Source organism: Paralichthys olivaceus, chromosome 21, assembly GCF_024713975.1.
Source record: "Paralichthys olivaceus isolate ysfri-2021 chromosome 21, ASM2471397v2, whole genome shotgun sequence".
Taxonomy (NCBI): domain Eukaryota; kingdom Metazoa; phylum Chordata; class Actinopteri; order Pleuronectiformes; family Paralichthyidae; genus Paralichthys; species Paralichthys olivaceus.
This window is the reverse complement of record NC_091113.1, coordinates 12277319-12301070: the sequence shown is the minus strand read 5'-3', so window position 1 is coordinate 12301070 and position 23752 is coordinate 12277319. Positions and strand designations below refer to the sequence as shown.

Genomic DNA, 23752 nt, shown 5'->3' with positions numbered 1-23752 from the left:
TCCTCGATTAGGAATTATCCGTTGTATGATTCGACATTATTACAATTTCATTGGCTGTACACAAAGTATACATGACCCCTCCGATAATTTGATATGAAGTGCATTAAGTACATAAATGAACGGGGCAATGCAGTCTTACACAAATGGAGGTTTTTATTGAACTGCACTTGAACACCTTTTGTCAAATATACTCTGTTACAAACTACTGTCATGTCCTCTTTGCCGTTTGAAAAGTATCGGGGCGAGAAAAGAAAAGATTGAACAGACAAATGCAATGTAACCGGTGGTTGCATGTGATTCATTTCTTGAGCTCTACTTATTGCATGCGTCTAAATAAATGAGTCTGGAAGTACGACTGATCAATAAATTAAAATAAAATGGCACATGTACAAGATTCAGATGAGGACAAACGCATGATATGTGAAATCCTCAATGTTTCGTACATTCTTTAATATCCACCACAGGAGAGCATTTACGATGGATTGTGGATTTAGAGACAATGTTTTTGCCTGTGAGCGAATTAATCACACATGATTCATACTTCGCTTCAGTTCCAGTGTAGTGACAAACACCTCTCACCTTCAACACGGACCTGGTCTCAAACGACACTCATGCAATGACATTCCGCTGATGCCGGGACTTTTTTCGAACCAGCTCCCAGACGACAGAGAATGTGGGTTTCCTCTTTCCCAACATCTTGTTTTACGCATTTTCTCCTGTTGTTGCTTTTGGCAAATGCGCACGTCCGAACAATGGAGAAGTTTCACTCTCAGAACGCCAACTGCGACAGACCTGAGGAAGCAGAGCATGACCCCTGTTCTTGTAAATGACCACACCAGAACATTCAAACTGGACACACGGGTGGAACGATATAAAATATTAACACTTAGGTAACGCAAAGTAAATAAACTGACAGCGAACGTGGCGCCACAGTGGTGAAATCATCAGAGAGCGGCCAAAGATCAGATTTATTACAACAGCGTACAGTTCACATACACAACTGTTTGTAGTCTGGGTTATAACTATAATCTAAACCTTTTATTCTTATTTAAACTCTCTATCGTGTACTATTTTGGGGTTGGACCAGGTTGGGAAGCTGCGACTTCTACTAATGATGTAAAAGTAAATGTAAAATATGTAACTTTGGCCACTAGGAGTCTTTACCACCATTACAGATGGTGTGGCACAAATCATGTTCACAGGTAATTTTTATTCATGTTACGCACCAAACAGCGATGAATAATCGGGATCCATTATGAGTGATGAATACCAAAAGTGGAAGGAAGAAACAGCCGAAGGGCTAACTGGCTAGCTGTGTGTTTTTCCTTCATCACATGTGATTTGACTCGGATGTTACTGCAGAGTAATGATGTGACGTAATTCAAAGAGCAACAAAAACATCGTTGGAAACATTTAGGATAATGTAAGTACAGAAGTCAACAGAATAAATAACATAGCAGGTCTGGTTGTTTCCAGACATTTCAATGAAGAATTTTAAGTATGAAAAGAGAAAAAGATATTCTTACCTACTTATTAAGTGTATTATTCTCCATATATTTTATACACTTTGCTTTAGAATTCCCTGATGTACATACGACTTATGTTATTGAAAAAAGAGAAATTATTACCCAGGTTGAGTTTGTCCTTAATGGCCCAGCAGATGCTGTAGTGTTGAAGAAGCTGTTGCAGCAGCTCTTTTTCATCCAGGAACTCCAGTCGCTCAATTCTGCAGGAAATGAAAAAAATAAATTAAGTTGACTTTCATACTACATGACACAAACACATAATGTTCACCAGTGTGTGGTTCCATCATGACACCATGAGGGTTTTTTTGTCATCTAACACTGCAGTCCCTACAAATGGGGTTAATGGTGAACTGAACCTTGACGGAAACAGTTTGATGTGAAGTCTGCAATACCTCGCCACGTCGTCCTGAGGGAGTATACCGTAGATGGTCATCATGTCCAGAGCGTCTGCCTGCTCCCAGCCCGTCTTCAGAAAACGCTCCCTCTGCAAACAGCACACATCAACATTACAATATAGGAATATTCTGACACAGAGCCACTGATTTATTCACCTGATCCAAAGAAACCATCAAATCCCCCTTGTATTTTAGACTTGACTTCAGACTAGACTTGCACATTAAACAGTTGACTTAGTTGTGAATATATTTAAGTGTGTGGATCCACGAAACCACCGGGTTTTCTTCAATTAAAATGTTTAGTTGTACGATTTACCTGAGAGTCCAACGATTGACAGGCCTCTGCTCCTGCGAGGCTGCACTGGCGGCGCTGCAGGTTCTCGATCATCACCTGACCGAACCGATCACTCATGTTCACCTGGATACACAGAAAATAGTGAGCGCCGAGAAACACTACAACATTAAATCTCATCTCCAACACATGCACTACTTTTATCTACAAAAATATCTCCCATGTCCATATGATGATAACTAAAGTCTTCCCCCTCCTGTATTGGGCTGTGGTGGTTGTTCTGTTCACCTGTTCATAGTTGATGAACATGGCCGTGTGGAATGTCTCTGCTGCCCAGTGAAGCAGGTTGGAGGACTGAGAGGGCGTCATGTAAACCAGCACACACTCTGACAGGAACAATGTTGGTAGTCTGGAGAAGGAAATGTCACATAAATACAAATAAGCACAACATAACCATTGCTACAAGAAAGCCCCAAGAGACCAAACCTCTACCAAGCAAAAACAATACTCGTGGATACATAAGTTTTCCTTCCCAATATCAATTCCAATTTGCGGACTTTCTGTCCCACTCCATATATTAAAACTACAAAATATTCACATTGTCTCTTCGGTTTTCAGTGTTGAAAGAAAAGTTCACACGACAGTTTCCTGAAACCTGCCTGGAAAAGCAGCGGTTACAGAAAATGAAGTTGTCCTTCACATATAACTCAATTGACACAAGTTACAATTGATTCAAATAGTGACAAGAATAGATCAAATGCAGAAACTTTAAAAACAACGCTCGTGTTATCTCAAGTTACTTACAGCGAGAAAACACAGGGATAAGCTGTAATTGACCTTATCTTAACTTCTTTAAAGCCAACTCATTTGTTTAGTTGTTTTTTATTTGAGAGGAGCGATGTCTGTCACGTACTCTGGGTTAAGCTGGAACTTCTTCAGTTTTTCATCCAAGTTGGAGATGTCTCTGAGGTCTGCTCCGATGATGCAGTAACGGTCTGAGTCAAGGCTGTGGGAATCTGAACAAACAAACACAAACATTTAGAGAGATTCTCCAGCATGGACTATTCAGAGCCAAACCACACTGTAGGTATGTGAAGTCTATGAGGGACTGGAACCGTTGTTGTACCTAGTAGTAAGGAGTCTGTTGAGTGGGTTTCGATGATGGGTTTGGACAGGGGTGGTTTTGTCCTAATCAAACAAAACAACATGATATTTAATAAAATTCACATTTAATACTGTATATCATCAATAAACCTAAAGCTACACTACAGCCAGGACTTTTACATGCAAACCAGTAAACATCTTCTGTCCTGCATCGTGTTTATATAGAGATTATATTCACTTTGTAGGCTTAGGTAAAACACTAAGCCATTACTTTCCCAAGGGTCAAAACATTAGGTTTGTGCTGTGTCAGTTGCAGAGAAGAGATAATTCAACTTTGTGGTAATTTCTTGAATTTTATTGTGAGTTGTTTTTAATGTTTTCTCCATCACAGTTATATCAAGGACGGTAGAACCAACTTTCAGTATAACACAATACAATTCATCAACACTTCAACCTGCAGCATACCAAACAACGTGACCTAATAATCTTCAAAAGCTCATGGAAAATCTAAATCAATTAAATTTAGTTCTCCAATAATATTTTTAATAAATGTACTTACTGCTGTAAATAAAACATCTGTGTGCAAACTATGCATACATACAACTTATCAATAATAGTAATTAATACATAATAGACATAACTAAAAGGTTATGCAGGACACACTAAAGCTCTCTTTGTCTCCCCCTGCTGATCTCTACCCAACACCACAATGCCAAAGCCTGAGAGGGCTGAGAAGACATTGGTTCAACTTAATGTCCTGCTGTATGACAATAGTTAAATATTAATCGTGTCTATTAATCATGCAGCATAAATGGTTCTCATTATTGTGCAAATGCAGTGGCCCATATATGGCTACATTCATGCTACTACATTTTTATTTGAAAATGGCATTTTCAAACCAGAACAGCCTCTATCCATTCAAGCATTTTGTCTCCCAATTAATTTTAATCCTCACCCATACTAACATGCCTTAAAAAAGGCATATCAAGTTTAAACTCACATGCACTTGGGATGCGTGTGCCAGACCCTGACTAAACAGCGATCGAAAAGACCCAACTGATGTCTGTGTCAACTCTTACAAACATTTCCACTTTTGCCCATCAAGACTAGAACACAACCCCCGAGTTTCTATGTTTTAGTGTCTAAAACTCCGGAGTAGTGTAGATGTCGGGTGTATCACTAGTAGAGTTAAAAGCACTTTAAAATGAAAACGTAGTAGTGAGGGTGTGGCCTGAACCTGCAAATCTATCTGGATTTTCTGTAGTGAGGTGGAAATCTGTGGCTGTCCTGGATCATGTGTGTCAAATTATTAAAAAGACAATTTGTCTTACTTTATGTTGTGTATTTTCCTGGCCACGATCGTGGGAAAGTCAACTTCAAAGAACTTCCGTGGCATGAGGTTTTCATCCTGTAACACACACGTACACTTTGTGATTTTTTTGAGAATATATTGATTGTATTTTGATGCAGTTGAGCTTTCATGTCAGAGAGTCTGTGCTGCTGTGATTCTGAAAACCTTTAGTCTCCAAAATGTGGTGTCCAGTCCGGCTCCCAGGTTGACTACCTGACAGTCACACTCTGCTTTCCTTATAAACGCATCGAGGAGGTGGTTCACCCCTTGAACGCGGGCATAGTAACCTGTCAGATCAGATAAGTGGAGGGTAAGATAAACTAATAAAACACATTCCTATAAAAAATATGTCCCTCAAGCAAGTTGTGCAATGTAGCATTTAAAATTCACAAGTATGGAGAATTTACCGCTGACAACTTCTCAGTAAAAGACAGTTAAAATGTATATTACACCATATTTGCTCCACTACAGACACAACACACTTTTGCTTAAGAGTATATTGCTTTTGAAGCTCTTGTTACAGACCAGCATCATAACCCTGCTGGGCTGTAGCCAGGTTAAATAACAACAGATCCTGTGACTTAAACTCTGGCTTTACACTATGATCGATTGAAGCAGATATGAGAAGTTTAGTATAACTAACCTCTGTTGATTTCAGGGGCCTTTCTCTCTCCGACAGATCTCACAAAGTATTGAATGTATGGGTCCTTCCAGTAGTTTTTACTGGTAGCAAACCTAGAAGACAGATTATACAGTCCTTTTCAAATCCTCACACTTTTGGGGCCAAACTGTCACAGATTCTTTTATTACGACATTTTTCTTGATGATTTGTGAAACCAATTAATCCCGCTGACTTTGACTGGCCCGATCTCCCCTAATATAGGACACAGAGAAATGGTTAAGACGGATGGATGGGTGGATAGATAGGTGACATAGACTTATATTTATCTATCTGAACACAATTAGTTCCTTTTACACTTTGTTTTTTGTCACAGTGTTCATGCTGATTGTTATATCTCATTTATTTGCTATTTTGCGTTTCTGTCAAAGCCTTTTGTAAACTTTAAATAAAGTGTATTATTGTTAGATAATTATATTATTAGTTAAACATTGACACACTTTGCCATTATGTTACAAACTGTTTCTTCTGATCAATGAGGTAAATACTGTTATTTTGTTAATGTTCTCAGTTACACAAGGAATCTATTGCACTTCTGTCTGTCCTGGGAGAGGGATCCCTCGCATGTGGCTCTTTCTAGTTTTACTCTTGTTGAGGGTTAAGGACAGACGATGTCGCACCTTAAGCTCTAATACACAAACTGTGATTTGTAAATATGGGCTATACAGATCATACTTGATTAATTGACTGATTTGATAGTTGACTATATAATTATAGTTGCCCGATTTGTGTTTCTCCCGTCACTTCAGACAAGTAAATGCCCGAACAAGTTAGAAAGATTCATGCATTATTTTTACTTAATATGGACAATCAAGATGTCAATTTAAACGTATTTACAGATAAACAGGTCACTAATCAAGGTCCGAGATGAACAAGTATGGGTGATCAGCACACACGCCAACCTCTAGATGACAACACAGGGGCGGATTCACTCAGAGCAATAGAAATAACAAATCACTGTCTGCAACTACTGCACACACGTGTTACCTTTTGCATGTGGTTGCATCGTCGCACGTCGACCTCACCGCTTCATCCGCAGTGTCCGAGTCCGCGAAGGGTCGTCGGGCTGCCATCACTGAGTCCCAGGTCCTCAACGCTGTGTGGTCAACATTAAAAGAACAGGCGCACGACCTCGTCCGCCTGTTTCACTCTTCCCCCGGGCGCTAAGCTAGCCGGCTAGCTGGATTTTAGTTTAACTGTTTATTTGAACAACAACGAGAAACAGGGAGTCAGAGTTAGAGCTTGGTGGAGGAGTTCAGCTCCGTGTGAACGGTAAACGAAGCAGGAGTCGGGTGAAAGCAAACAGGAAATACACAAAGCGCTGGTTATAATTTTCTGGCTAAAAACAAGACGATCGGATCTGGGTTTGTGTTGACAGCTCTGCGCCGGAAGTGAACACTCAGTACTTCCGGGTCGTTTTATTTCTAGATTAAAATTCCTTTTCGTTTTACTCATGAGTTATGAGGGTGCGCCACATAATCTCGGATAAAAATATATGTAATAAAAATAAATACAATTCAAATCAAACATTTTTCAAGATCTTCTTAGATCAAGATACTGTGTACAACTAGGGAACATGTGCAGCTACGTGGGTAGATGATGAAGTGACAAAACACACATGCAACTAACATGTTAAAAGGGATGACGCAATTAAATTAATCTGAAATAAAATAAATAGAAATAATACAAAGGTTAAAACTTCATTAATAAATTAGCTTGTTTGCTGAACCACATTCTTCTATAATGTAGAATAATTCCATTGCATTTTTCTTTTTTGTGGGTTTAAGGGCTTTTCTGAGGCTTCAATGAGTTTGAGGTTATTGTATTTACATTGGTGTCATCCAGAGGTGGTGAGTAACTCCTCACATTTACTGTGTTACATGAGTAGTTTTGTATGAGATACTTTTTTACTCTTACTGAAGTACTTTTACTTCTAACTAAGTAATTATAATTTAAAGTAGCAATACTTTTACTTGAGTACTGTTTCTATTTAGTCACTTTACCCACCACTGGTAATATCCACTAGATGATCATCTTTTAGTTCACTGAGAAATTAATCCCATGCACAGATTGAATTTTTTACCTAAACAATTACTGTCATCGAACCTGCCAAAGTATGTTTTACTTGCTGGAAACATAGTTAGTCTCACTTTGTGAGAACAAGCATCAATGTTGATGTACTGTCAACAAAAACATGTGATTTCAGCTGCAGAAGAACTAACAGCATGAAATTGTACAGACTTTCTCTGAAGTTGAAGTCTGAATAGGGCTTATGTCACCAACAAAGTAAATTACCACATGTGGCTGCAGAGGACGCTGTTGCTCATTAAAGTTACACAGTGTTGCTTTAATTCAGTCAATGTCATTACAATAACATGTTTTAGTCTGCTCATGATATGACTGTTGTAGATGCTCATGTAATAGTTTTGATTATATTATGGCACCAACAGAATGAATCACCACGTGTGGCTGCAGAGGGTTGCTTTAATCCAAACATTTGTTTTAAAGGGATAGTTCACCCCAAAATTGGAATTCACTCATTATCTACTCACCACTATGATGACAGAGGGGTGGGTGAAGTGTTTGAGTCCACAAAACACTTAAATCGAAGTAACTGGTTTTGAAGTTACCACTTCTTCAGGCTGAAAAAAAACATAAAATGCCTCCATACTGCTCCTGTGGTCTCATCCAAGTGTCCATAAACCCTGACTTGACTTGAAACGACATCATTTACATCGTGTTTTTAGCCTAAATGTCAGATCACAGCAGAAGTTTAGGCTTAACACATGGTGTGAATGACGCTACACCACAGGAGCAGTATGAAGACATTTTAAGTTTTTTTCTGTGGATTTTTTTTTACGTTTGAAGAACTGGTCAACATTTACTTTAACTGTATTGTATTCAGCTGCAACACTGTTTACCCCTGAAACTCCAAAAGGGTTTTCTGGCCTCAAACACTTCACCCACCCCTCCATCTGCATAGAGGTGAGCAGATAATGAGTTCATTTTCATTTGGGGGTGAACTATCCCTTTAATCTGCTCATGGCCTGATTCTCATATCATAGGTTTGATGTGAAAAAAACTTTTAGTACAATGATGAGAGCAGTAGTTTGAGTATTTTAGGGCAGTTTTCGAACAGTTGTAAAGTGTGTTTCCCCGCAGCACAGAGCTCCATACGTCGGTGTGCTCCTCCGGGCAGTGTCCAGGGGGAGGTGGTGCTCTGTAGCGGACATGCAGCGGTGCTCCAACGCTATTTCCTGCCCCCTCCCTCCCCCTGTGTGCTGGCAGAGGCGGAGGTGAGTCGCCGCTGTTCGCTCGGCTCCCTGCTCCGCGCTGGGGAGACAGAAAAAAGCGGCCGACGGATTAAACACAGCGTTAGCTCGCCCGGCTAACGGTCAGCGCAGCAGCCGAGAAACAGCCATGAGAAGCCGCCTGGAGCTGGTGAAAGTTACTCCGGGACATTAGCGGAGTGGAAGAACGAGGTTCGCGGGGTCATGCCTTCTCCACCAGCGGGGACTTTCAACTAGTGTTTCCACTCGTGGGGTGGGGGGGTGGGGGGTTAAGCTTTAGCTCCAGTGGCTAGCGAGGTTGCTACGAACTATTTTTAATTGGCTCCGGGCTGCTCCATGGCTCCCGCTGCTTTCTCCCTGTCATAGCGGCGGCGGCGGCGAGGGAGGGGGAAAGTGCACACGGGGAAGAGGCAACCCACCCCCGGGGAACTTCATGAGCCGGGCTTCGACGCGTTTCTTCGGGGAGAAGACGAGGCTGGCAACGGTGCGAAGATGAAGAAGCAGTTCAATCGGATGAAGCAGCTCGCGAATCAAACAGTTGGCAGGCGAGTATGGAAGTTGTTCTGGTCAAACACACTTTTCTCTGCGTGTTTCTCTGCAGCTCAACAGTGACTTCAGTGGATTCTCCCCTTTAACTTGTTTTCTTGCTGTTAAAGCTCTTTTTTAAAAACATCAGTGACCACAAACTATCCCATGAGCAGACTGTTGACATGGGAAAGAGTCATTTGCTTTCAATATGACGTGACGCTGTTAGTGTAAATGGGGGACAGTGTAAAATACTGTCCATCGATGTGTGCAAGCCTCCACACTGCTGTCTCTCCCCCATAGACTGAACACACACACAGGTCTAACCCCAACCAGATGTCCCTGTGTGGAGAATGAATCAGCCTTCTACACTGTGTTCACACTGTCTGATGAAAACACCAGTCAGAAGTCCATGATGTTGCATTTGTCAGGACATCTTGGAAGTGGATATACTGCAGATCAGTTGTCTTTATCCCTACAAGATAGAGCATGTTTTGGGGACCCCTCATTTGTGCCCCTTGGAATAGTTTGACACGGCCTATTTGCACTCTTAGCTATGTCAACGACAACAACACTAATGGTGAATATGTCTGCATTTGTGCAGCACTTTTCTAGTCTTGATGATCACTCACACACACATTCATACAGTGCTTCATTGTGCAGCATCTCTGTCACTCACACACACTGCCGACACAGACGTCAGGGGCAATTTGAGGGTTTCGGTGTCTTGCCCAGCCAGAGACTAGAATCGGACCACCGTCCTTCTTGTCAGTGGAAGACCCACTCGTCCTCCTGAGCCACTGCCACCTCACAAGAAAAAATTCTTGGCAAGATATTAGATTACCCATTTATCGTGATAATGTTACTGAATGAATCTGGAAGCTTTCACAGATCCCCTGACAGTGTTGATGATTGACATCCCCCCCCCACCATAATCAACAAATCATGCTTCTTTTGTGTGCAAGAGTCTTGTGTAAATGCAGATGCAGAAGAGTTTAGGATTTCAGATGTGTTGGCTTTAAGATTGAGTTTCTTATCATAATAATAAATGTAAAATGGACATTTATGCTTATTTATTTGCATTAGGCACAAAACATAGAACTCTTTTCCTCAAGAACAGCACAAATCAGCTTTATGTGGAGTTATTCTATCAACGGGTAATAATTTAAGTGGTCTATGAAGGTTTTAAAGCTTTTATCATCAGCTGCTAAATTCATGACAATATGGGGCCAAGCAGTTGTTTCTGTGCCGCAGAGTGAAGTCATCATATTAAAAGGAGAGATGACGAGAAATATGGTGAAGCAGTGGATGAGTTGTTGTATACTATATGATGCTGCAAGATTCACTTTCACTCTGTGGCGATAAAGCGGCAGAAACAGCTTCTCCATTAGTGAAACACTAGACGCCCAGCTTCAACCAGACATAAAACTTAAAGCATAAAGAGTAGATTCATGTTTAAGTGATGGAAGTGTCTGACTGCCTCCACTTAAAGCATCTCTCCCTCTGAACCTAAAGCATTCAGCACTAAGTTATGTGGATAATAAAGGGCATATTTCTCCACAATGAGGATGTGTTCTGCTGCATTCATGCCTGTTATCGAGAGCCAATATGCTGTTGTGCAAAACATACGGTGTCCCTGTGTAACTGGATATTACTAAAGTAGCAGTGGCTGCAGCCCAGCCCTGTGAGGACAAGAGAGTGCGACACGTCAGAGGATGTTTTCATCATGGGAGGTTGGCTCTTGTCATTTCTGGCATTGTGAGTGTGTGTGTGTTTGTTTATGTGTTGGTTGTTAACATGTGGGAGTCAACATTGTTGAGCACCTAGCTGGACCGTGGGTGCACACAGAGCTGGGTGGTTCCAGATAATATCGCTGACAGGCTTGGAACAATAATGTTTCATTTTCAAATAACCTCGGGTCTGCAGGGCTGCCGTAATTACATATACATCATAGTTCCAATTTCCCAGCGTGCTCCTCTTAAGGTGCGTCACCAGAGTGCTGGGAGAAAGCCTGCAATGGGTTGACAAGAAAGATTATCCACAACATTCTATGTACACGTGTTAAACATTGTTATAGCCTGGTGCTCAATCTCCTTTCTGGTATAGCACCTGCATGGAGGCTGTCTCATCCTGGAAGACGTTATTGAGCATGTGCAGGGTGACAATAGCAGAGTTGTCTTACATTAATATATTATAATTCCTACATTTACATTAAAATAAAGGTATTTTGAAATGTTGCTATAGATACATTATAGTGGTGCATTATCAGAGTATTATTTTAATTAAATTAGTTATTATTTTGTAAAAATGTCAAAAACTTGTAAAAATCTATCATACTTGGCAAAGGCCAAAAAATAGACAAAATAAAGATAATCAGATGTCTTGTAATAATGTTTTAAGACACACTGCACCTGGTGCTAAGTGTCTTTGCTTGTTTCACACGATGCAGTTGTTGTTTTCCCATCCAGCGCCCACATTGTTGAAATAGCGAATGCCCGTGCACCCATATGTGCACCCATGGGCGTGTTGGTCTTAAAAGTAGGTTTGGTCAGGCACATTGTTGGCACGTTGCTGTCTTCAGACTGCTTGATTAAGAAATGTGGTCTGAAGTCAGTGGCGCAGTATTTCAATGTTGTTTTAAGGGTACATCATTAAAATACACAGAGGCGGGTGCACCATGAACGTATACACTGCCCCTTCCACTCCCGCTTCACCTCAAGGAGCCTTGGTGGGATCCAGCTGTTGCTGCAGCTGGTTTGCTGGCAGCAATAACTATATGGATGACATGGCAGACAAAACATCTTAATCACCCCCTGGTGGTTAGCTGCAAAATTTAAGCCCCTCCAGCCATTAGCCATTAGAAATTATGTTTGGCCATAGAGCGTTGCAGAAATATACATGTTTTTAAGAAATGCTGGTCTATGATAAGTTTGAATGAACATTAATCATTATTTCTTCAATATTACAGACTATAAGATAAATTGACAAGTTTCCGAATATAAAATTCATCACAGGTTGCCAACAGACCAGGGGCAGTTGTTATTAGACTGCAGAGATGCACTACATACAACAACTGCCATCAGTTTATTTGATGGAAACATTAATCTACAAAGACACTCTGCTGATAATAATGTTCCTATTGGCAGGAATCACGGCCAAGAGAAGCAGGGCAGCTGGAATACTCATAATTTCCTCACTGCACTGTACCAGCAGTAAATTAAGACTGGAGAGAGTGTAATGCAGAAAACAGACGTGTGTGTGTGTGTGCGTGCGTGCTGTAGTTTCCTGCATGTTTGTATGCACATGTAGGGTTAATCCCTCAAGCTCTCGTATACATGCCCTCCTGAATGAGTGACAGCTTGGATCAGGGCAAGCGAGCATACTCTGCTTTGTCCATTAAGATTGTGCCTGCCTGCGTATCCACGTCTGCAAAAAGTTTGTTGTGCAGAAGGCCCTCTCCGCTGCCCCCTGGGTTCCTGCAATTGTATGAAGGTAGAACACTGTGTCCAGCAGGCGACCGCTCTGAGGAAATCTCTCCTCCTTCTTCTACAAACAGGAAACTGCCTCTCACAGATGCGCTACTGCTTTCTAGAGAGTTAGAGAGAGGGAGAGCTGGGAAAATTGACTGAGGCGCAAGGAAAAACAGCATGTGATTCATGCCAGGGGACATGGTTAGTATATTTATATATTTCTGGAAGATAATTTCCTTGCGCTATCTGCTCCATACATGCCCCATGCATGTTTGCTGCCAGTGATAGTAACACCTTTAAATGAGATAATACAGGAATCCAGTGTTATGGACTATATCCACCAGCTGTATTAAGATAAGCTAAAACAATAATGCCCCACTGATCCAGGGCAGAATTTGGAACTGTGCAAGTGGTTTTTCTCTGTTTTTCTTGGGATATTGACATCACCTGTGACTGTTTAGATACGTTTTTCATTCACGTAGTCACATGATCAAGGAATGTGCACGGAGGCTGCTAATGAGGGACGGTTCAAAGGTAAAAGGTTCTGTGGAGTGAAGGAATAGGCCTGAAATCCATGTGACCTAAGACATGAAACTGAACCAGTAAAACGGTATAATCTGAGTCTATTTGGGGCACTGGAGCAGTAGCTTGGTTTATTCTGTCTGCTACTAGCTGCACCAACAGCTCGTAGAAATCACTGTTGTGTGGTTGCAAATATTTCAAGATATTTCAGTGTGACACCTTTTTATATAGTTACAAAAAGTAAAGCATGCAGCCTGGCCCCTAAGTAAGCAATTCCCTTTGGGCATCCCTGATATGTCACATCCCACGTTTGTGTAGTTACTGCATAACTTTGAGTTTATCTGGGTCAGTAAGGTGGTTGTTAAGCTACACCAGATTTACTTCAGTCAGTCGATGATGAGCTTATCACAATTGACTGAATCTTTAAACTACATGAGCTCTGTCCTGTAGCTCAGCGGTGTCAACAAAATCAAACATGGTTAAACATTCACCCCCTGCAAAGTAAGTGTAGTAATGAAGTAACAGAACGCATGAGCTTTTGGCCTTGCTCACGGTTAATCATTCACTGGCATTATATACAGCTGTATTATATGATCCTTTCTCATATCATATTATATACAACAACAATGGCGCTGCTGGCTCAGTTGTATGCAATCTGGTGCAGATCTATTGTACTTGGAAGTCATAGATTCATTTGAAAGGGAGTCAAGTTGAAAAGACACAAAGAACAAATGTCACTGTTGATAAGGTTAGGTGACTCTGGGTGTTTCCTGTGCGTCTAACCAGGCCTGTGCCACAGGGACAATGAGGCGTGTTGCGGTGCTGCTAGTGATAAACTAGGTTAGGTGTGTTTGTTGAAGTAATTTCTGTTGTTGTATAATTTTGATTTGGGAAGACCAAAAAAAGTAAATTGACTTGTTAGGCATGATTAATTTGAAAACATAAGTGTTGTTCTCGTGATATTGAGTAATGCTGGACTTAAATGGAGCAGTGACAACACTTGAGCAAAAGAGATTAGTTCTTTAATCAATGGGTTAATAAGACGGAAATTAACCTGCAACAATTTTGATAATTGATCAAATTATTTGGTAAGTAAATGTTAAATATTTTCAGCAATGAAAAGTTTAAGATGACATTTTCTCTTTCTAACTGATAGTAAAATAATCATCCTTTCAGTACTGAACACTTAAATATTGTACTACTTGGTTATTTGAGTCACAATATTGGGATATGAATATCTGCCAGGAAGGAAGCAACCGTGCCATCACATTGTACAGGTTAGCATCAATCGATAAAAGTCTGTCTTGCCCAGGTCTAATGTTAACACAGCTCAAATAATCGGCCTCATAAGAGAGGGTGTATGGGCTGAGTCACTCAGTTATCCTCCCGGCTCTCTTTTATCTGGCTCCAGTATCCATTACTTTATGCCTTAAGCTGCCAACTGTTGCAGCCAGAGGAGGCCGACCCTCCCTCCTCCCCAGCCTGCTGATTGTGTCGAGTGGTCTGTAACAGCCGCTCTATTGTGCATATAGCTGCAGTATTCGCTTACTGCCCCCCTTCCCCTTTGATAGTAGATCGTCATGGTTACCATTCTGAACTAGTGGGGAGGATCTCTCCCTGTTAAGAAATCACATGCAGCGCACAGTGACACACTTTCCTCCAAAGGCTCCTGCTTCATTAAGGCAGGATGGGGTTAGCTCTATTCACTCCGAGGTCAGCTGATGCAGGCAAAACAATTGTTGTGTTGTTGTTGTTTCTCCTCTGCGCAGCCTGTGCACAGCCTGTTTTGTTCTCCTCTGTGACACTGCTTTTTTAGGTTGGTTTGCACAAGTGTTGCTTTTATAGAGCCCAACAAATCTTAGTGTTCACATGCCCTCTGATCATTCGGTTACTGCCGGGTTAGGGCTGTATTTGCAAATATCTCCCCTTCCTAGGTTTTCTTACTCACATCAGCTGCAGCAAGCAGAGACAATAAATAGAACCGGATCACCCATCAAGCTTTTGTATTTGTACTCTTTGCATGTATACAGTTTAGTCTGGTTTCCTTCGCTGTTTTGAATAGATTCAGCTCATGAGAGGTCATTAAGTGGAGCAGATGTAAAGTGGTGTGTTTGAGTCACCTATGTAGGGGTGGTGGGGGAAAGAAAACAATAGTTATTCTTTTTTGCAGCCGCAAAATACAAGTGTCACACTGCAACATAATCTGCATAAAAAGATAGTTGACATATTCCTGTATGCATGTATCCTGTAGTATATTACAATCCCTCTGGACATTAGGTCAACTTGCAAACACAACTTGTGGAGGAGGTTAAGTTATATGTGCCCAAACAACCTTAATGACCAATGTGCACAGGCGGTGTGTGTGATCTCTAGGCATGTTTTCACGACAGTCTAACTGATGAATAGAGTTCACCTCTACAGTACCACATGAAGAGCTCTTCAGCTTGTAGACTGACACCAGAACACGGATTCCATACTGCGGCTTTATAATCACGTTGTGTATGCATGTGTGTATCTCACTTTTCATAGCTTGCATGCTGGGAGCCTTGTCTGTAGGTTTCTGTGGCTTATTGGATGTGTGACCTCACCATCTTGGCTACGGCTCTCCTCCAGAGAAGCTCTTTCCGTTCATCTCCAGCCTCTAGATTATTCTGGCTTGGCACTTTTAGGAGTCTCCAGTCCCCCCCAACCCCAAAATGTCTGTATTTGTATTTCTTTCCTTCTAACCCCCATAAGATCATCGGCTGTCTGTCAGACTCAGTTTCTCCCTGCTCCCTGCCTCTGTGTTATAATTGAAAGCAGCTGTGACAAGGTTACTATAGTTCATAGAAAGCAGCTATTGGAGGAGGGCCCAGCGAGTCACTGTCTACAGGTTCCTTCAGTTATAGGAGTTTACTCTTGGAAAGTTTGTTACGTTGGCTAGACACGCATCAAAAGCAATTTTACCATCATCGTCCTCATATTGGGTGGAAGTAAAGAAACAGAGTTTGAGTCACAGGAAAGTGAAAACATGGAAAAATAGAGTGAACAATGGCAGAAATCTTCTGTACATATAAGGTTTCAGGGACTGAAGTGTTGCAGGACTGTATCCCATTCAATAGCTCAAAGTACTTGTTCACTTCAACTTCATTTAACCAAATCTTAGCCTCATATTTTTGGAGAAAGATAAAAGGCCTGTTAAGCATTCCTAAAGCAGAGGATCTCTGTAAAGCTGTTTTCAGACATGCCCTGCTGGAGAATTGAGTCGGGAGTTTACCTAGAGTTTACCTTTCACACATGCACAATTCAGCGGGAGGTTCTCTGCACAGACGCGTTCCTAACAGCAAATCCTCTGCATTATTCAGGTGAGGGGTGGAGCCGCCGGCTGCAGCAGGCCGATGCAGAAAGCATTAACTCCGCTGCGGATATCACATGATCATGTTCATAGCACCGCAACATCATCGTCAGCTCTCTCACCACAAACTTGCTTGACATCTTTGTTGGTGTCTTCCACATGTGTCTGTCACATGCTAGAAGCGTCATCAGCCCCACCCATGCGCTCATGGTTAATCCAGCAGGGGATCTGAATTCTCCTGAATTTGATGTGTGAATGTGACTTTAAACAAGGAGGTCAAGCAAACAAAGTCCACAGAGACTACAGAGCGTATCACTCTGACATTTGCGCTCACACATGCACAACATTTTTGGCCACGATTGATGTTACCTGACTGGCTGCTGGGAAAGTAAACACTTAGCAGCCAGGGACAAAATGTAACTTTGTTTGATGATTCATTCTCACGCTTGTTCTGAATTAACTTAATTGTGAGTCATTAAAACTCTACAACCAGCACATGAAAGCAGACAATTTAACACCCAATATTCTTTCAAATGTTTGTATTTGTTTGTTGAATGCTCTTTGCAGTGTCTGATTTGAATGCATGTTTTAAAGCATGAGTCCTGTTTGATATATTATTCTTTTAGCTAAGCTTTAAATATTAGTTTTTCTATATAATTTTAAAAATTTCTATTGATAAAAAAATCCAATGGATGCACTGAGATGTGAATGTAGTATTGACCAGAAATGATCCATCAACTTTGAAGACTGTGTCGATGTTGATATTATAAAATAGTATAATCTTATAGTCCATGACCTCATTTTACCGGCACAATAGCACTGGTATCATATCAGTAATGCAAATGTTTCTGAAATGATTTAATGGATAAACAAACCAATAAAATATTTTAACTGTCGCTTACCATTCATATGCATCAAAGTATTTGCATAACTTGTCTGCTCTGTACCTGCTAAATCAACAATGAGCACGTGTTTATGTGTCTTTCTGCAAGTACTGTACAACCCGATCATTGCATCTTTGCTAAATGAGTCTGTCGCACCCCAGCTGACTGCAGTCTTTGACACTCTGCCTGTACTGTTGCCTTTTCTTCCCTGTAGCCACAGAAGCCACCAGCCTGTGATGGTGTTGATAAGTAGAATGAGCTGAGTCTGTGTTTCCCAGCCTTCTCCCTTTAAGTGAATCTAATCTGTCTGACCTCCTCAAATCCAACTATTAGTTCACTATTAATAGGCTCAGGCTACGCACGACACGGTGAGCCTGGCTAGCTACGGCTTAAGGAAATCAAAGCATGTTGAGCAGCAGAAACACTGCTTCTGTGTGTCTCTGTCTCATTTAGCTGGACAGAATCAGTTAATTGTCAGATTTAGCTTCATGCAGACTGACTGCTGCTGTGGTCTGAAGAGTGTCAGGTTTGGCCTTGGCCTCCAGCACTGGATACCAGCCTTGTTGAGCCATGGCAGCAAACCAAATAGACCCACCCTCTCCTCAGGCATTCCCACGGATGCACAAGTCAATACTGTACCTTGCACGGTTATAGAGGTGAATGTGGAATCCAGTCTTTCAGGAGCATTGGCAGATATTTTCACAGTGACAGAGCTGTATTAATCTGCTTATCTTGTATTATTGTGTGTCACTGCTAATCTGTTTGCTCTCTGTTGTCTTTTCTCACCCACAGAGCGGAGAAAACTGAAGTCCTCAGTGATGACCTCCTGCAGGTAAATCCTGAACCTGACTGTAGAGCTGTGACCAGAACACGGCACTTTGCAGTCAAAACAGCTCATTTGACAGAGTGATTTTTAAAGTAGTCCGGCATGGGCAAACTTTGGAAGAAAGAGGAACGTGCATGAAGCACAATTCAATATTATAGTTTTTCATCCACAGTGCACGACCGTAGGTGGTAAATAGAAGGTGCCTGTGACCATGCCCGTGCAGAATTAGATAAAACAGCTCATGTGGCTTTACACAAAAGAACTTGCAGAACATTCAGGGTCAGTGTTTGTGAGGCTGGTTAGACCTGTTAATGATTGTGTAATGATGTGTACACAGATTTGAAATTCAGTTCCAGTGCCAGCTCTTGTTTCAGTCAATTTCTACAAAGTATAATGCAAAAAACAGTTTTAAATCGTGTTTAATTTTTTAAAATGCATAATCCAACAGGTGATATTAAGTTTTCACATTATAAGAATTTTTATACAGGCACGGATCACTCTGGTGCATAGCTTCAGTCCATTTATTCTCATATGCTAGCGTCAAATAGCATTGAGGGCTCATGTTTTCTTTCTCGCTTGACCTTCCCAGACAATTTGGGCCATTTCACTTATTGGTCCCCACCCCTTGGCTAGTTGGTGTATTAATCATCGATGAGCCTTGATGCAGTTAAGAGCTGGAATAAAAAGCTTGTAAATGTCACTCTCCATTTCACATTGAGAGTTACATGTCTCCCCTCAATAATATTCTGCAGCTTCAGATGTGTTATTAACAGCAATCTTGGTTAGTGATTCATACATTCATGCTGATTCAGTTCATATTTGGCTCTGAAATACTTCTAAGAATCTGTTGCTGCTTTTCTTCTTTCCCTTGAAACTAAGCCTGAAGTCTACCTTAATTTGTCTTTATTATTATAGTGTGACCGGTCAGTGTTGGACACAGAACACAAAAGAAATGACAATTTGTAACAGGACGTGCAGAGTTTAGTTTTGGTTACACTACTGACTTGGACATTGGACATTAAATGGTCTGATTGAAGCTTGAAGAGCTGCTGGACCATATGCTGACAAAGTCCTCATTCTAACCAATAGAGCCCAACAGATTTATTAGTATCAGTATTTATTCTTGCTGATATGCAGTGATATGAAAACTTTAATGTAATTGCATATAATTATGAGACATATCTTCTCCTAATATGGAAATTTGCAATCCCCGAATAAAAAATCCATATCAGTCTGGTTCTACCAACCAAGCAGCAGCTGATATCTCTGTTTAGTTCTCCCTCTCTGGTTGAAGATTGCTATCGAGTGAATTCACCTCGAGTTGCTCTTGTGTTGTAAACAGTGGAGAAGCTCTCTGTGTGAAAGCTGCTGGTGCAGGTATTTCCCCAGCGGAAATATGTGCGACGCAGACAGCAGGTGGGGTTGAGACGAAACGCTGGCTGCTCAGCAAAGACATTCCTGTGACGATTGTCTGTGTGTGAATGAGAGGGATCATCGATGTTCAAACAAACATCACCGCTGATACACCCTCTATTCTTATTCTTTTCTCCACCCTCTTTTGTAGCCAGTGCATAAACAACAAGCACTGACAGATTTAATTTCTATCACAGGTGGTGTGAAATAAGAAATAGACTGTATATGGGCCAAAAACACATGTGAGTGACAGCTAGAACACACTGGTGTTAAATTTAGAGCCAGCATGAGTTGGTGTAACACAAGTGCACAAGCAGACAGCAGTGACTAACCTCTTGGGGTGATTTTCAGTGAAGAGGGGATGTTATATTATGTCTGACAGTTGACTTTCTCTGTTCCTCAAAGACTCGGTTGTTTTTCTGCCCCTGTCTGGAAATTGTCCGTCATGACTTTGCAGGCTCTCTCACTTCACAGGGACACTGATGTTTGATAAAGGAAAAGGGAGTGAGAGATTGGGAGGTGGAAATCACTTGACCTCTTCATTCCAGAGATGGCTGCGTCACTAATGACAAAAATGCTCTTTTTATCCCTTAATTAATGAGAAACCTCATCTTGGAATATTTGATAAACACTAAAAGTTATTTCATTGCACTCACTTTTTCAATTAGCCTTCAACCCTTTTTTCTTGCTTCCTATTTCTTCTGCAGCAGTTAAAGCTGGGGTTGATGATCGTGGGAAAACTAGCAAGCGCAGGCTACACTTTGGAAAAAATGCAACTGATACATCCCACCCCCTCCCATCTGCCCTCTCGTCGAAGCTTCACCCATGTGAATGCACTTTGACTGACAACTGCTCGAAGCCGACATGTTTTCGTGACTCACTTGCTAACTTCTGGCTATTGTCTCTGCGTCAGCCTTGTATGCCTTGGCTTGTGAAGACTGGTCATCCACAGTGAGAGTATGGGCAGGATACACCAGGCTGGCAGTTCTTACGAGGGCCACAGACACCAACTTTATTCATTGATGGCTACTGGGCAGATTCCACTCTGGACAGGTCGCCAGTCCATCACAGGGCCGACATATAGAGACAGACATACATTCATACTCACATTCACACCATAAGTCAATTTAGAGTCTCCAATCAACCTAATCCTCAATCTGCATGTCTTTGCGACCAGTGAGTTATACATTTATTTCCCTCACCCATGATTCTGTCCTGTTGACACGAATGAGCTACCCAGCATTCTTGTGCCAGCTGTCCTTCCCTCTCCTCTACATAGCCGCCACAGAAATACTCCACTGTAATAGTCGAGGACATTTTACAAGGTAGCAACCAGGCGCTTTAAACACTAATGCGTTATATTCCTAATGGAAACAAAGAATATTTTGTTCATCAATGGCTCACTAAAATAACTTGCCCCTTAATGCGTCATGTGCTGTTATTTCTGTTCATTCTGGACTAGTCCAGACATGTTAACATCCTTTCTCTTAGGAACCAGTAAATAAACACTGGCACACAGACACACCTTCTCTGTCTTTCATTCCCTGTCTGTCCTACTTAGCACTGGGATTCCCTGCTCTATGATGCGTCATGGGATTGACCAGCTGTTGACCTCATCACATAGAAAGAGGAAAAACCCACCCATCTTTTGGTTCTGCTCAGGTTCTCCCACTCCTCCGTGTATTTTATTTTTTGACTGCAATGCATTGTGTGTCCAAGCCCTTTTAGTTCCATGAAAGGAAGGAGACAGCAGTTTTCCTAGTGCCATGCAACCAAAACACTTCCAATACACCCACACGGGAAGTACGTCCATGTTAGAGTGCAAGGAGGGGAATCCCTGCTTGTTTTGTGCCTGGTACTCACTGGACTGAGTCTAAGCAGTGTTCACAAGCCTATAGCCTATGTAAGCAGAGTGTGTGTGTTTCTTTTTTGGTAAGTTTGTATTTAACCCAGCTGTTTTAGGAATGCTGGGGGCCACCATGGGTCAGGAATGACGTAAGAGCGCGAGAACAGTGGGAGGGAAAACAGAGGCGGATATCTGCTGTGGAATTCCTGAGTTCCGACTCCTTTCTGTTTTTGGAACACAATTGTCTGGTATTCAGTTGATCCTCCCTCTGCATTTTTTTGACTCCATTCCGGTTCACTTTGCCCTCCAGACCTCAGTGTACCCATTTATTTTTGCACCCTTGTTTGTCCCAGCTGCTGCGTGCAACCCTTGTGCCTTTGAGACACTTCCAGGCTCGTGATTTAGTTTGTCAGATCAGATTTTTCTTTTTTCAAAAAAAACAAGACACACCTGTATTGTTACATGCAGCTGATTTTCCCACGAGAGTAAACCAGTTCTTAACATCATCGGACTCCAGACTATTAAGTAGATGAACAGTAACTTGCAATCATCAGTTCTTTTCATAGTTTGGTGACAGTCGGCCTAATGTTTACACTGACTGTCCCTGTCAGGCACCTGGCATGACTAGGACAGTGAATAGTCATCCTGCAAGGCTTCAGTTGGCCTCTGTCCTTTAGCCAGAATAGCTGTGCCTCCCATCAATGACAGTATTATATGTTGTCACCCTTAAAGCACAGAGTGGATCTGTGTAGTCCGGCTAGTGGACAGGAGAAAGCCTGTGTAATCAAAAAGACCTTTTTTGAGACCAAAGAGCCCGTCGCTCTCTGTCACAGCCCAGTGGCCGTTGCTATAGAGACACATCCGATGAGTCATCTGTTTGAAAGATAACAATTCAGCATTGTTCCGAAGGTACAAACCTTATCAATCCTGTTTATACTTTGACCCTTGATGTCTCCAAGGCAGCTGAAAATCTAATCTCCAGGGTGTAGTTTCACTATTCAGGGATGGAGACAAGTTAATGGTGTTGATGAGATTAAAGATGCAGTGTGTAAGATTTGGGGGGAGTTTTGTTTTCACTATGTTTTCATTAGCATAAAACCGGGATGTCAAACTCAACTTACTTCATGAGCCACATACAGACCCATTTTGATTTCAAGATGGCTTGACTAGTAAATCCAACCATCTTTATCTGTACCACCTTTCTTTGAGGGTCCCAGGGGGAGCTGGAGCCAATCTTGACTAGCAAAGCCTTTACATAATAACCAGTAAATACAACACCTCCAAAGGCCTGTCAATTATTGGGGAACACAATTTCAGCAGCCTTCAGCGTACAAGTCTTCACAACTCCCCCTCAGAGTATGGCTTTTAATTTGATGTTTTTTTTGTTGGAGGTAATTTAGCAAGCCGTCACAACTCCATCACTGAGCTCTCTGTCAAATCCAGAAACAGGTTTTCTTACCTCAAACCCTGTTCTTGTTTATCCTTTCAAATGACTGTGTTTTTCACCAGTAGTGTGGCTTACTGTTTACCCCTTGTAAATTATTCTTTATGAATAGGAACTGATCCATTTTCCTGGATATCCATCTCCTTCCACTTTCCCCCCAAAAATATTGTCGACCTATTGCTCACACAAACAGGAATTGTCTCACTGTCCTGCATGTTGGATCCATTATAGAACCTGTTACTCTTTTACGTTGCCCTCCCCCAGTGGATTTCTTTTTAATGGGAAAGAAAAATCTTTGCTATTTTCATACTTTGCAAAGTCATGCAGTGTGTTAGACAGGACTGGCCCACAGGTCATATATCTGACAACCCTGGTTTAGAGGCCTCGAATGAACAAAGCAAATACTACTTCTAGAAAGGGCCTCTAACATTTTTATGTCACCTGAAGGCTGAGCCTTTAAGCAAAACGTCAGAGTGGTTGTGGTACTTGGAATTATCAAGATAAGCTTGGACTATTTTTTTCTACAACCAAATGCAATTAAGAAATATTTCAATCTCAATATGGGATAACTTGAGTTATGATATTCAGAAGATATTTATGTTCTCACATCTTTGGTGCAGATCGAACGACGCATGGAGTTGGTGCGGGTGGTGTCCCACAACACACACAAGAGGATGGTGTCGTGTCTACAGGGACACATTGGTGCAGACGCAGAGAAGAGACATGTAAGACATAAATCATTTTCCAATAAAACCTTTTTTATTGCTGCAGGTTATTAACTGTTGTAGATGGGATATGTAATAACTTAATCTTTTAACACCACCCTCTACATGAATTTTGAGTTTTCACTG

The 23752-nt window shown here is 41.5% G+C and overlaps 2 protein-coding genes across 6 annotated transcripts in view; one reads left to right on the top strand and one right to left on the bottom strand.

Annotated features, from left to right (window-relative positions):
• Positions 1-135: 135 nt before the first annotated feature.
• lcmt1 (leucine carboxyl methyltransferase 1) lies at positions 136-6758 on the bottom strand. The gene is made up of 11 exons (XM_020082738.2): positions 6335-6758; positions 5312-5403; positions 4834-4955; positions 4649-4725; positions 3340-3401; positions 3127-3229; positions 2502-2622; positions 2238-2339; positions 1919-2010; positions 1629-1726; positions 136-792 (listed from the first exon to the last, which is right to left on the bottom strand). Exons 1-11 carry the CDS (start codon positions 6418-6420, stop codon positions 770-772), a joined length of 978 nt encoding a protein of 325 aa, XP_019938297.2. The 5' UTR covers positions 6421-6758; the 3' UTR covers positions 136-769.
• A 1773-nt stretch (positions 6759-8531) lies between these two features.
• The window catches only part of arhgap17a (Rho GTPase activating protein 17a), a 29047-nt gene continuing 13826 nt past the window's right edge, over positions 8532-23752 (top strand). For 2 of the 5 annotated variants that reach the window (XM_069517146.1, XM_020083172.2), the window contains exons 1-3: positions 8539-9182; positions 18165-18204; positions 23522-23626. In XM_069517146.1, coding sequence (XP_069373247.1) covers positions 9130-9182; positions 18165-18204; positions 23522-23626 — 198 coding nt within the window. In that variant the 5' untranslated portion in view covers positions 8539-9129. Of the gene's footprint in view, positions 9183-18164; positions 18205-23521; positions 23627-23752 lie in introns of all 5 variants that reach the window. The other 3 variants (XM_020083171.2, XM_020083170.2, XM_020083169.2) reach the window with 3 other exon arrangements.